The sequence below is a fragment of the Poecile atricapillus genome, chromosome 21, assembly GCF_030490865.1.
Source record: "Poecile atricapillus isolate bPoeAtr1 chromosome 21, bPoeAtr1.hap1, whole genome shotgun sequence".
In the NCBI taxonomy this organism is placed as follows: domain Eukaryota; kingdom Metazoa; phylum Chordata; class Aves; order Passeriformes; family Paridae; genus Poecile; species Poecile atricapillus.
The window spans coordinates 10,622,019-10,636,581 of record NC_081269.1 but is presented as its reverse complement, the minus strand read 5'-3'; the positions used below and the strand labels follow the sequence as shown (position 1 = coordinate 10,636,581).

General features: G+C 49.2%; 1 protein-coding gene across 5 annotated transcripts in view; it reads right to left on the bottom strand.

Annotated features, from left to right (window-relative positions):
• Window positions 1-2,921: 2,921 nt before the first annotated feature.
• TSPOAP1 (TSPO associated protein 1) overlaps window positions 2,922-14,563 on the bottom strand; it is a 36,133-nt gene continuing 24,491 nt past the window's right edge. For 2 of the 5 annotated variants that reach the window (XM_058854051.1, XM_058854048.1), the window contains 9 exons: window positions 14,345-14,471; window positions 14,042-14,193; window positions 13,458-13,620; window positions 11,227-11,298; window positions 10,832-10,864; window positions 9,833-9,936; window positions 8,062-8,133; window positions 6,474-6,602; window positions 2,922-4,208 (listed from right to left, as the gene is read on the bottom strand). In XM_058854051.1, coding sequence (XP_058710034.1) covers window positions 3,996-4,208; window positions 6,474-6,602; window positions 8,062-8,133; window positions 9,833-9,936; window positions 10,832-10,864; window positions 11,227-11,298; window positions 13,458-13,620; window positions 14,042-14,193; window positions 14,345-14,471 — 1,065 coding nt within the window. In that variant the 3' untranslated portion in view covers window positions 2,922-3,995. Of the gene's footprint in view, window positions 4,209-6,473; window positions 6,603-8,061; window positions 8,134-9,832; window positions 9,937-10,831; window positions 10,868-11,086; window positions 11,147-11,226; window positions 11,299-13,457; window positions 13,621-14,041; window positions 14,194-14,344; window positions 14,472-14,563 lie in introns of all 5 variants that reach the window. The other 3 variants (XM_058854049.1, XM_058854047.1, XM_058854050.1) reach the window with 3 other exon arrangements.

Here is a 14,563-nt window from a genome sequence, read left to right as displayed (position 1 = left end):
CATGGGTCAAAACTTCTTGGATCACCAGCACAGAGTGGGAGCACTTCTCCCAGTCCCAGTCCCTCTCCAGCTCTCCTGGAGCCCTTTTAGACTCTGGAAGGGGCTCTAAGGTCTCCCTAGAGCTTTCTCCAGGTGAACACCCCCAGCTCTCCCAGCCTGGTGCTACAGCAGAGGGGATCCAGCCCTGGAGCAGCTCCATGGTCTTCTCTGGACTTGTTCCAGCAGCTCCACATCCTTCTGCTGTTGGCCCCAGGGCTGGAAGCAGCTCTGCAGGTGGGGTCTCATCTGAGCAGGGCAGAAGGGCAGAATCCCCCCTCCCCTTCTGCCCACAGGGGGGCATCAGCCCAGGGCACAGGGGGTTTCTGACACATGTGACATCCATCCATCATCCATCATCCATCCTCCATCCATCCATCCATCCATCATCCATCCATCCTCCATCCATCATCCATCCATCCATCCATCCATCCATCCATCCATCCATCCATCCATCCATCATCCATCTATCCATCCTCCATCCATCATCCATCCATCCATCCATCCATCCATCCATCCATCCATCCATCCATCCATCCATCATCCATCCATCATCCATCCATCCATCATCCATCCATCCATCCATCCATCATCCATCCATCATCCATCCATCCATCATCCATCCATCCATCCATCATCCATCATCCATCCATCATCCATCCATCATCCATCCATCCATCATCCATCCATCCATCCATCCATCATCCATCATCCATCCATCCATCATCCATCATCCATCCATCCAACCATCATCCATCCATCCATCCATCCATCATCCATCCCTCAGTACTTCCATCCATCCATCCATCCATCATCCATCCATCCATCCTCCATCATCCATCCATCCATCCATCCATCATCCATCCCTCAGTACTTCCATCCATCCATCCATCCATCCATCATCCATCCATCCATCATCCATCCATCCATCCATCCATCATCCATCATCCATCCATCCATCATCCATCATCCATCCATCCATCCATCATCCATCCATCCATCCATCCATCATCCATCCATCCATCCTCCATCATCCATCCATCCATCCATCAATCATCCATCCATCCATCATCCATCCATCCATCCATCCATCCATCCATCCATCCATCCATCCATCCATCAATCATCCATCCATCCATCATCCATCCATCCATCCATCTATCCATCATCCATCCATCCATCCATCAATCATCCATCCATCCATCATCCATCCATCCATCCATCCATCCATCCATCCATCCATCCATCCATCCATCATCCATCATCCATCCATCATCCATCCATCCATCATCCATCCATCCATCCATCATCCATCCATCCATCCATCCATCCATCCATCCATCCATCATCCATCCATCCATCCATCCATCCTCTTCCCAGCCTGTACTTGGGCTTGCCATTGCCCCAGCTCCATGTAGGACCTTTTCCTTGGCCTTGTTAAGTGTCATGAGTTTTGCACCTCTCCACCTCTCCAGCCTGTCCGGGTCCTTTCCATGGATGCCCCATCCCTGCCCTCCAGTGTGTGACCCCAACACGCAGCTCGGTGTCACCAGGACACTGCCCAGGATGCCCATGAGCCCCTTTGTTGCTGGGACATGAACTCCTACATCAACCTCTGAGAAACACCACACCAAACTGCTCTCAAAAAAAAAAAAAAATTAAAAAAAATTGTTCTCCAACTGCTTCAGAAACCATGGAAGTGGGGGCTTGTGAGATGCTTTGTCTCTTGAATGTTTACTTTCCCTGGAGACTGTGACCCTTCTCCCAGATCAGGGTGAATGGGAAAGGCCACGGGCCTGGCTGAGCCTTCTGGTGAGCACCAACACAAGCACCAAGCCCTCGCACTCAGAGACCACCCGCTGCTCATCTGGAGAACTGAAACAGGAAAATATTGATGCCACCAGCAGCTCCTCCAAGCAGAGAGGTGCCATCCACACCTGGGCTGTGGCACAGTGATTAGAAGCAGAGGAGAACATCTGGATTATATCTTTATTTTACCTTTTTTGTTTCTTGTAGCCTTTCAGGTTTAGCTCTAACAGCTTGAAGCTGTTAAATCTTTTTCATGGAGACTTCTTTGAAGCTTTGCTGTCCAGCCTGTCTGGTGTTGGGGAACCAGCTGAACTAGGGAGACTTTGCTGAATGATGGGTCTGGGTCTATCACAGAGAAATTTACAGGAGTTAGAGACACAACACACACCTTTTGGTCCCAGGGGCTCAGATGGCCAGGGAGGATGGAAGCACCAGCAGCGAGGGAGCCAGGCAGGCACTGCCTTCAGGGGGCCTCTGGCTCTGGACACACCCCAGAATATTCCAGCAGCTGCTTTTCTTCCTAAAGGTTTTATTCTTCAGTTCATCCCCTGAGGAACTGATAAAACCAATGACAGTTTCTTTCAAAAGACCTTCAACAATTCACTTAAGAAACTCCAGTTGGTAAATTCAGTTAAAACAGCAACGACTTCCTCCACGAGAGGACAGGCTGAAGATAAGGCTCTGGGTTGCTGATGTGTTTCATCACTGAGGCTGCTCCAAAAGCCACGGAAACTCCAGCAGAGCTGCAGCACATCATCCACAGTCTTTGGTCTGTCCTTGCCCTGACTCCCATCCACCACAGGACACGGTGCCTTACTGTGGTACCAAGATCCTCACGGAATATTTCTCTCAATGGAGCTGGGAGTGCAGGGGGCCAGCCCAGGCACCCTGGGCAGCCCAATGCCCACAGCCCTCCCTGGTGGCCACCTCAGCCCCTGCCCTCACCCCACCCCTGGGCATCCACAGCCACAGCTGTCCCTCTGAGAAGGGGACACACAACGTGCACAACATCCTCAAGGTGCAGGTGGCTGCTACCATTTCCCCACCCCCTGAAGAACCATCACTGAATCTTTGGCTTTTTTAAGGAAAATGTATTTTTGTGAAAATAGACTTTATTATAATAAAATTTGATATTAAATAAAAACATACCATACCACCACCACTCATGGCCACTGTGCTGGCACCACTCACGGAGCTCACAGAACTGCCCTGCTCAGAACAAGGACCCATTGGAACATGCAGAGAAAGAAACACGGGGAAGGACAGAAACCATGGCATAGAAACCCCTCTGTGCTTGGACAGGCTGAGTCTCAACTGCAGGAACACATCAACAGAAACAGTGAGAGCTGCCCAGCCCCAGCCCTGCTCTCCCCCTGGCTCAGGAGCAGCTCAGACACAGCTGAACAGAACCGTGGAGAGAGGCAGACAGACAAATAAATAAATAAATAGGTAGATAAATAAATCAATTGATAAATAAATTGATAAATAAATAATAAGGCGGAGTCCCCAGCCAGTGTGTGATCAAGGTGAACCAGGCAGGAGCAGCTGGCAGCAGCTCACCCCCACGCTGAAGAACTGACCCCCACCAGGGCATCGCTCCTTCCTCTCCGGGATCCTCGTGCTGGAAGCTGACTGAGGCAGTGTGGGATGCTCCGAGGCACAGCTGCGTATTTACAGGGTTACAGTACAAATAAGAACTCACTCATCAGCCCAGAAACAGCGAAGGGGAGTCACAGGAACAGAAAAGTGCAGATTTTCTTTGCAGCAGGTGAAGGAGTTGACACAACCTCCTTTGGAGCAGAGAAATACCAGGGTGTGGAATACAAGGGATCTCTCCTAAGGGGCTGGGGTTTTGCTGGGAAAAGCCAGTTAGCTAACTTACAGCCAGAATATAATCCTTAAATTAAAATATTTACAGGGAACCAGTACACTGAGGGCTACATGGAGTAGGACATGCTGGATCCCAGAGCTGAGCCCTCACACCCCAGAGCCACTTTTTCTCCAGGGGCTCTCAGCTCCTACACCCTTCAGGGTTTTCTCTATTCAACACATACTTCTTCCCTATGAAAATAATCATTTTATTGCAGAGGGCTTCTCCTGAACTCAGTCTCTGGGGCTGTGTGGGCAGCCCGGATGGAATAAACCCCTTGTTAGTTTTTCTTATGGGACCCAAGTTTTTTGAAGAGGTTTTTCCCTTTGAAGAAGAAGCCTCTCTTCTTTTTACTCTGCCCAGGTGCACCAGTGCAGGTGAGGAGGGCCAGCGATGCCTGCTCTGGACACTGCTTGCCTGGGACAAGGCAGGAAGGTGCTGGCAGAGGAGATGGAGAGGAGTTGCTCTGATCAACAGATCCATCTGGATTTAGCTATGTGGGAAAGAGAGAAAACAAAAGACAAAAGCACAAGTTAGAGCTGCAGAAGGAGATCACACCAACATAAACCTCAGCCAGAGAACCTGGCCTTCTCCCCTCTATGCAGGTGAAGTTCTACTTAGGAAGTTTCCAGTGGATTTAAATTTTGTACCTTAACCCAGACCCTTCCTTAGCTAAGAACTCCAGAAATGTCTGAACATTGGGCTAAGAACAGGACAGCACAAAAGACCCACTAAGGACATGGTGAAAGATGCTGCTCCATGGCTAAGTAAGTGAAGCAGCTCCTGAAAGCATGGATGGAGACAGGTACTGATGATGCCTCAGCCATGGAGCCTGCTGGGCTCTCAGTGTGCTCCAGGACACAAGGCAGGACATTAACAAAACCAAATTTCGTAAGAACAAGTGCCCTGCAAGACCTCCAGAAGATTACAGAGACTGGCTAAGCCCTGAGGCTTCTCAACAGTGGCCATGGTAAGAAGAGGAACTGGGAGTCCTGCAAGGGTGCTCAGCATCCAGCAGATGCAGAGGGGCAGAAAGACAAGTCTGGGAGTAAACCCGAATAAATCCAGCTGAAACATCTGCAGCCAGAAATGCAAGATTTATGGAGGCAAAGAGAAAAAGAAAGCCAGGTGAGCGCTAACATGGAGCCCACTCTCATAGCAGGGAGCAAAAGAAAGAATCCCCTAGTTCTGCTCCAGAAACCGTTTATGATTTGTGTAACAAAGAGTCCTTGGATAAAATGCCCAAAAGCACTGGGCTAGCAGCAGAAGGGGCTCACCAATGCTCAGGGTGTGATGTGGGAGGGATGTAAATGCCCCTGTGCAGCCAGAGCAGTGCAGGCTCGGTCCATGCACCATTGGAAAACACTTTTTGGGTAAAGGTGGAACAGCTTCAGGACAGGCCTGAAGTACCTCCACAATTTCTCCTCTTCTCAGAGGTCTCTATGAGGCAGGAAAGCAACAGAACCAGCTCACAGATTCATGTGGTAAGAGAAAAATCATACTAAAATTGGGGTTTCTTCTCTAAGAGAAACAAAGGAAAAACTGCTCTGTCAAAATCCTCATACACGTTATTAGTGATAAGCACAAGAGTGATACCAGTTTTAAGGGGTGGTTTTAGTGCTCTCTCAGGTGTTACTGATCAACACAATTTCTGGAAAACAAACATCTGAAACTAAGGAAAACAAACACTGCTTCCACTGGACCCCAAAACCAGGGGTCTCACCCACCCAGCCCCAGAACAACTATCCACACAAGGTTGGTTTTAGGGACTAAATGTTACTATTTTCTTAATAATAATAAAATGGATGGTGGGCAGGGGTTTTTCACAACTATTCTCAGGAAGGAGCAAAATCCAGAAGGAAAAAACCCCAGGCTGAATATGAAGTGTGCTCAGACTGAGGAGGATCTTGCAAAGGCCAAATGACGCTTTGGTTGTAGATGTGAACAGAAAAACCAAGCTGAATTACAAAGCAGGTCCTTCCCAAACCTGAATATCCAGCACAGTCCCATCCTGGTCCCCAAAACCACCAGATAATTGTTCCAACCAACTGCACTTGATGTGCTGAATGGTTTGTCTTTACCACAGAACCCAGGTGGCAGTGAAAGGTCTGACATCAGACCTGAAGGCAGATTTGCCACCACAGCCCTAAACCAGCCTGTCAAACCATAAGCAAGAAAAGGAACCAACTCCAGATGGAGGAGCCTTTGAGGTACTGGGCTGGGTGGGAGGTTGAGGGTCTCACACACTTACATGGTTGCTCTCTCTATGTATCATTCATATCTATCACTGGACTCTTCTCTTCCTCATTCTCTGAAGAAAAGAACCGTCCCGGGTGCATAACACAGGCAGAAATAAATACATGAAATCAATTAGAATCAAACACTTTCTGAAGGCGCTTTACAATCAGTCTTTGACAGAAATAGCATGTTACTGATGGAAAAATATTCCACCAACAGAAACAGCGGTAAAGCAGTTGCTCTGAGCTGGTAAGCGTGAGTGTTTTGGGCCTGGCTGTGATCAGAACTTCTTGGATCCTCCTCTTTGTGATGTTTTGGTTTGTTTATTCTAATCCCCAAATGTGTTGTTTTTCTGCCACTTTCTGCACTACAAGTATATCCTTGGGAAGAGCTCCCAGCACTTCTTGGGATGAACGGGCTGCATGCAGCAGTGATCTGATGGGTGTTGCATGCCATGCAATGCCCAGGCTCCAGACACGCTGCAGCCTGGAGGGCAGTGCCATGCAGTCACACATCTCACCTGGCTCTCAGCACTCAGCGGAGAAGCTTCTTTATCTTTGGAGTGGAATTCCTTGGCCATGTCTCCATCCAAAGGGACAGCTTCCAGGAAGTTGGATGGGACAAGCCCTCTTTGTTGGTTCAGCTCTCCCTACAAGATCAGATCAACATTCAATTTTCACATCAGCTTTCCTGGAGAAATAAATAACAACTCGAGGTGCAGTGCCCTGCAGAGAAGGTTGGGCTGTGGGTTGAGACAAGTCCAGAACACACCCACATAGAGAGGATCCACAGAAAATTCTATAACTCACATCCTTGCTTAGTTGTGGAACAATTCAGAGCACAGAAGCACAGAAGAGAGTAAAGGAAGAAGAGATGACAGCAAGTTGTGACAAAGGTGATTCCTACAAACTCAAAATCTCCACTACCATAATGGAATATGACTGTGCCACAGGTGCCCCAGAGGCCTTTGATTTGCCTTGGTATTGACTGATGCCTCTAAGAATGAGGCAGTACTGGTACAATGTCCTGTAGGCATTGCATCCATGACCACAGAGGCCCAGAGCTGCATTTCTGTATTTCTACAGTTCAACAGGAGGAGGTTGGGTGAGACAAAACCCACCCCAGCAATGCTGTTTGTCCAACACTGTAAAAGGATCAAACAAAACATTCTCAGTGATGCCCTCAGACTTAACCTGGAGCACAACCTCAAGTCTGATGTGTGACTGTTTCCCATCCAGGAAGAGGTGGATGATCCAAGGGCCAAGGCTCAAGTTTGGCACACAGCTGGAGGGCAGGAACAGCCCCAGGAATGTGTCTGCTTACTTGGATCACCATTCCAGCCTCTGGCTCAAGTGTCCAAAGTGCCTGGTGAAATGCTAGCTCTGAGCAGGTGCTGGTTCAGCTGGTGTGTGCATGGAAAAACACAGGCAAAGCTTTGGGAAACTGGCAGGCAACTGATGCCAAAAAATAAACTCAGAACCATTGGGACATTTAAAGGCCACGGAGATGCTCCCAGGGCTGGAGCCTCTCTGCTCTGATGCCAGGCTGGGATACCTCAGGGTGTTCACCTGGAGGAGAAATGGTTCCAGGGGAGACCTCAGAGCCCCTTCCAGGGCCTAAAGAAGCTCCAGGAGAGCTGGAGAGGGACTTTGCACAAGGGACAGAGAGACAGGACAAGGGAAAATAGCTTCCTACTGCCAGAGGGCAGGGATAGAGGGGATACTGGGAAGGAACTGCTGGCTGTGAGCGTGTCGAGTCCCTGGCACAGGTGCCCAGAGCAGCTGGGGCTGCCCCTGGATCCCTGGCAGTGCCCAGGGCCTGGCTGGATGGGGTTTGGAGCAGCCTGGGATGGTGAAAGGTGTCCCTGCCCATGGGAGGGGGTGGAACAGGATGAGCTTTAAGGTCCCTTCCCCAAACCATTCCAAGATTCTGTAATATTGGATTTTAGGAGAAATGAGCACCAGAAACAGGCTGCCCTGAACTAAGTAGAAAGGGGTTTATTTTTTTCCCAAAAGCAGAATACTTTGTTCCCTGATTTCTGCTTCCCTGCCACTCCATGAACTCAATTTCCAGTGTAACCACAGGACCTTCCCAAGCCCTGCACTTACATAATAGAATCCATCATCATCCATGGACCCAAAGACAGTGATAACGTCCCCGGCACTGAAGGTCAGTTCAGCCTGCAGAGACACAGAACAGAGGTCACAGCAGAAGCACTGCCTGGAATTTCTCTCTAGGAACACAGACTCCCCTTGCCTTCTTGTCCAATCTCACTCCAAGGGAGGAAGCCCACTGTTTTAATCTTGCAGGACCAGGATGTGGGATGGAAACTGAAATGGATAACCCTGGAATTCACTGCTAAATAATGGAATTCACTGGGAAGCATTTAATAAATTAAGACAAGAGCAAACCCCATTTTTAAACCAATTTTAATAAGGTTTCAAAACAGTTCCTACCACCTGCTCTGGAAAGGTGCACTGAGGACAAGCTCAGCAAGCACCAGAAATACCTTCAATTTCTTTAAATATAGTTACAAATCCTGCTCCCTTGGATGAGCCTGTTCAGTATGCTGCACTCATGGATTAGTCACTAGCAGGAATGCATACAAACAGGGAGGTTTAACCTGGATACAGAATAGGGGCACAGCACACAGTGACACTTTGCTGTCACACCCTCTGTCCCCAGCACATGCTCCCTGGGGCACAAGGCTAAAGATAAAGGTGTCACCAGTCTCTTTTAATGGAAAAAGCTGCCCAGTGGAAGCTCCAAACAGGCTGAGTTCCACTCAAGACACTCTGTCACTTTACAAGTGTCAGTTGGAAGGGATCTATTTCCAATATATTTATCATTTTATATCCCTAGTCCTCGATCTCATCTCTTGAGGCTGCAGGTCACTCCTGTGGAGCATCTCCACAGAGCTGCAGCAGCTTGTTTCAGTAATTTGAGCTCTTGTCCACAGAAGTTCTACAAGAGGAAATCACTGCAAGAAGTACAGTCAATCTCCTCGGTGACAAGGGTTCAGAAGTGTTCTGACAGCTGGACACATGCTCACGTTGTGTCTCTCCCAAGATATCCCACCATCCCTAAAGCAGTCCTGAGCTGTGTCTCTCTGGGCAGCAGACACAGTTTGGGAGGCAATATTCCCTCTGTTGGCCAGACACTCTGTGGATGAAGGGAAAGGATGTGAATCCAAATCCCGTGTTTCTGTTTGCTCAGTGCTAACACAGCTTGGAGGAACAGAGAATGTGTTCATCTCTTTTTGCAGAAAGGATTCTGCACTGCCACCTTTCTACCTGGAACAGACTTATCCACAAAAATACTGTTTTGGATTGTATACATCCTTGTTTAGATTATATCCCTTCCTATCCCTGGAAGTGTCCAAGGCCTGGTTGGAAGGGGCTTGGAGCAACCCAGTCTAGTGGAAGGTGTCCCTGCTCATGGCAGGGGGTAGGATGAGATGAGATGAGCTTTAAGGTCTCTTCCAACCCAACCCATTCCATGATTCTGTATATAGGAATTGCTTGAAAACAATGCAAACTAGTCCATTAAACTGGAGCTAAATCTTTTTGCTTGAACAAGGATCTACACAGATATTTAACACAAAAGTCATGCTCAAATTAAGTGTCAATAGTGCTTTCAAACCCTTAAGCAGGTTTTTCCTTTTACCAGAGTGTTTCCTGGATCAGTTGCTACCAGTAGGAGCTGCTTCCTCCCACCCCAGATTTACTCAGTCCTGTCTGATCACTAAAGGACACCATGAGTACTCACACAGTTTCACTGATACTCTGGTTGGACCAAAGTGCTGAGTGTCTTGGGAGAGAAGGAAAAAAGAGATAGGAAGAAGAAACCTCTGAAAAGGGGGGAGCAGCTGATGGTTACCTCCACATCCGTGTTTGGAGAGCTCTCCTTAGGGTTGTAGTCAAAAGCAGCCACCATCCTGCGAGGAGTCAGCAGCTCTGCTTCAATGTCTTTATGTTTCTGCCCTGCAGGAGAAAAACAAAATGTTCTTAGATGGTAATCACAAAGGACAAAATCCTGGGATTAGGACAAAATCCCAAATCACAGCAACTCCTTCACCATTTTTGTAGTGGTCTGAGCAAAAAGAATACTGGGGGAAACTGAGTGGAGAGAGACTTTAGAGGCATTTGGTAAAACAGTTTTCTGATCTGCTTCATCATCTCATAAGCACAAAAGTGGGGACATCCCACATCCCCTCATCCTGGTGCTCTGTCTAAACATACAGGAATGTTTTACTTTACATTTCCTATTTCCACACACACACACATACACACACAGAGGACAGCTGTCTCTTTACAGTGTCTTGAAAGGACATTTCTCCTCCCACTACACAATGTTCTGTTATTAAGCTACAAAATTTGTCCTCCAAGGTCCAGGGACCAGCACACAGGGAAGTTCAGGCCTTGCCATCCACAATCTCCTTCTTGCTCTGACTCATCACCTACAGACCTGCCCTGAGCTTACAAAAGCCAAGTCTGGTGCTACAGAAAACACACACTCGTGGATTTTAACCCTGCTTTGGGTCAGCACTGGATGGGCTGGCAAAGGGTTTGCAAATTGCCTCTCTGGATATCAACAGATTACGCACCTCAGCAGAGGGAGCACCCTCTCAGTGCCCCTTGGATCATAGGGACTACAGCACGTGATGAGTGAGAGATTGCCCTGCTCTTCCCACAGCACAACAGGTGCACCCCCTGCTCAACCAAAACATTCTGCACCCACCACTGAACAAAAACAACTAAAACCTTTCGTTCCAGTGCTCTGAAGCAGCACCACAGGGTGTCACACTGGCCACTGAACACAAAACACATCTGTAATTCAATCATGCATCAGCTACTCCCCCGTAAAAGCAATTCTCACCGGGCTGAGACTTGCACTCCTGTTTGTCCAGCCCTGCTGGGGGAAGAAAATGCCTCATCAGTACGAGCTCATCTCCAACAGTGACCACATGACACAGCTGACAAACAGTAAAAAGAACACCAAGACAGCAAACAACAGAAGCAAACTGTTCATGCAACTCAAAGTCTACACCAGTAACCAGGACTCAGGAACGTAACAAGAAGCAGAAGTCAAGCTCCAAACTATAAAAGACATCACTGTTGTTAAAAACTTAACACCAGCACAGGGATGGGCTCTCTTTCCACTTCCTAGCAGTCGTACAAACATCTGAGGGTCCTGAAAGCAAGTAGTAAAAATTCAATGCAGCCTGTAATCCTACAACAAAAACCAAAGAGGAAGCAGTGGGTGACACAGACCTTTCTTGGAGCGTCTGGGTTTTGGAGGAGGGACGGTTTGGCGGCGTGGAGGTGGAGAAAATGTGCCATTTCCTTAATAAAAACACCAAAAAAGCAAATAAATAGACAAGAGAAACAGACAGTGAATGGAAAGTGAGAAGCATCTTGAATAGTGAACAGGGGACAGAGGAGATGACATGCCTCCCCTGGGAGGCTGACAACAGGATTTCTGTGGCCAAAGCCCTCCGGGCCTCCTATGTGGACTCAGATGAGGCACGATCCACATCCCAAATACACAGAGAAATCCATGCTATACTTTTGCTTTTTAGACACTCCACAGCTCAAAGCAGACAGACTTTGCTGCTCCTTAGCTTTCAGAAGCAGCACCATAAGGACAAAATAAAACCTTGTACCATTAACACCTTAAAAATCCTAGGTCTCTAGCTAAAGCTTCTGCACCTGAGCAGGGTCAGGACTGGATGAAATCCCAAATGAACCTGCAGAGTGCCCAGACCAACCCCTCCAAGGCATTTCCTTAGTTACAAGGCTGTGATAGGGGTTTTATGGAAGCAGGAAAACAGCAGAGATACAGCCAGCCTGACTATCAAGGAATCAGAGAATCACTACTCTTGCAAGAAGACCTTGAAGACCATCAGGTCCAACCTGCACCTGACTACCCCTCCTGGCAGGGACTTGTGCAGAGCCAGAAGAGCCCCCTGAGCCTCCTTTTCTCCAGGCTGAGCCCCTTCCCAGCTCCCTCAGCCCCTCCTGGGGCTCCAGCCCCTTCCCAGCTCTGTTCTCTTCCCTGAACATGCTCCAGACCCTCACTGTCCTTGCCAAGAGGGGCCCAAGGATTTGAGGTGTGTCCCCACCAGTGCCAAACCTACAGTCCCTCCATGCACACACATCTTACTGACTACCACCACCCTCCTCCAAACTTTCAAAGCCGTCATTAATGAAGTCCTTTACCTTTCCAAGACTGGGCAGTGGGGCAGGGCAGAGAGGGCCTTGTGTATCCTCAGAGGGACACAGGCCACCACAGGCATCCAGCCATCTCTGGCATATACACAGGAGAAAGAGTATGGATATGAAAAGCACCTTATTCAAATCTCCTCAGACATGGGAGAGGCCAAAGGACAAACACATTCAAGGAATCACACAGTGAAATTCCCTGTGCTCCTCAGGGTCAACTTTCCAGGGATCAACATTTAGGAGCTGGGCACTGTCAGCCCCTCAGAATCATAGAATGGTTTGGGTGGGAAGGGACCTCAAAGGTCTGTTAGAGCTGGATACCGAGTCTCCCTCCATGGAAATAGGAACAAATTGGATTGCTTATTTTTTTCCTTGAATTTTTTTATTTTTAGGTTGATTTGGGTTTTTTTCCCAGCTCAGGCAATGTCAAGGTTTATCTTTGCCATGACCAACACTTGTGCAGTTTTCCACTGCTGAACTGGCAGAGAAACAGGGAGCAGCAAAAGCAGGAATATCGTGGTGTTTTAACAAGTGGAGCAGATCCAACAATTGGCACTGGCAGTAGAGGGTGCACAGAGGAGTGCAGAATGAGAGGTGGGAGACAAAAGGGACAGGCACTGGAACACAAGTATTCACAGCAGGGGCAGCTCACAGCCACTGAGCCTGACTCAGCCTGAGCTGCACATCCCAGGGCTGCTCCCTCTCCTCTCTGGGTGTGAGTGGGAAGGAACAGGAAAGCCTCTGCAGTGCACAAAGCACTGAGCACATAGTTCAGGGAGTAAGAAGGAACCCAACCACCAGCTCCTTGTGTACTCCTGTCTGCCTGCCTTGCTGTCTCACACCTTTCCTCCCCCTTCCCCATCTCCATTCCCAAGTCACAGATTCTCTCACCCAAGAGAAGGGTGATGCCAAGAGCTCAGTCACAGGCTTTCAAAACAAGGAAAAGAACAGAGTGAAAACTTTTGCTCACATACTTCAGCTGCTCTTCAAACGCTTCTGTTTCCCTGTCCCTAGTGAGGCTCATCCTCACTTTGTGCTGAATTCACACACCTCAAGCCCAGCAGCAGCTGCAGCAGCTGCAGCAGAGTCAGGGATGAACGGAGAGCTCGGAACGCCCACACCCAGCCAGATCCCCCTGCTGTGGAGCAGCCACTAAACCAGGCTGCAGATCCAGGGACAGCCCTCCAGATGGATTTGGTGGCTGCACTGGCCACACGCAACAGCAGGACTGAGCTTCCAACATTCCACAGGGGCAGAGCACACACAGACACACACAGTACCTGGGCTCTCCGTGCTGGCAGGCAGGAACCCCTGCTTTAGGAGCTGCTGCTTGAGCTCACTGCTCTCCACAGGGACTTCTGACACCATGTTGCATGGAATGTATCCCTCCCTTCCAGCACATTCCCCCCTATAAAAACCATCAGCATCCTTGTCTCCACAAACCTGCAAAGGGAAAATAGACTGTTAATGCTGCAGGGACTGAGCTGCACAGAGAAAGAATCATGGAATATCCTGAGCTGGAAGGGACCCACAAGGATCATCCAGCCCAGCTCCTGGCCCTGCACAGACACCCCAACAATCCCACCCTGTGTATCCCTGGCAGCACTGTCCAAACGCCCCTGGAGCTCTGGCAGCCTTGGGGCCATGCTCATTCCCTGCAGAGCCTGGGCAGTGCCAGCACCCTCTGACCTTTCCCTGATATCTGATCTAACCCTCCCTGACACAGCTCCAGCCATTCCATAAGGTCACCACAGAGAAGATATCAGCATCTGCCCCTCTACTTCCCTCATGAGGAAGGTGCAGACCTCCCAAGGTTTATGCTGCCCCTGGAACACAGAGCAGGAGATGTTCACTAAGTTCTTACTTTCAGGATCTGCCCCTCCTTGAATGGGAGCTCCTCCTCTGCAGCATCAGGGTTAGGGGACATGGAGACAGGATCGTAGTCAAAGAGAGCCACGAAGATCCGAACGCTGTCATCTCTGCCAGAGTTCTGGGGAGCAGTGCTCCTTGGAGGGCCTGTGCACAGAGGGGACACAGCAGGGAGAATGTCAGCCCTGCCCCTGCCCCAGCCCTGAACGGCCCAGGCACTGCCTGCCAGCCTCTCCCCAGCCATTTCCAGGAGCTTCCATCTCTCCTGCTGCCCACCTCTCTCCCCGCAGCTGCTCACCTGGACTAGAGAACAAAGGTTTCTGCATTTGGCTTCTTCTTACACCCTTGCTCCGTCTCCTGCTAGGAGCCTGCCAGGCGGCTGTGCCAGGCGGCTCTGGGCCCTTGGAATCTTTGTGACTGGATGCCTGCAATTGGAACCACCAGAGAATTAGTAACAGCCTCTAACTTCCAACTCCCTGAACAGCGCTCAGCCCAAACGCACTCCACAAAGAGCAAT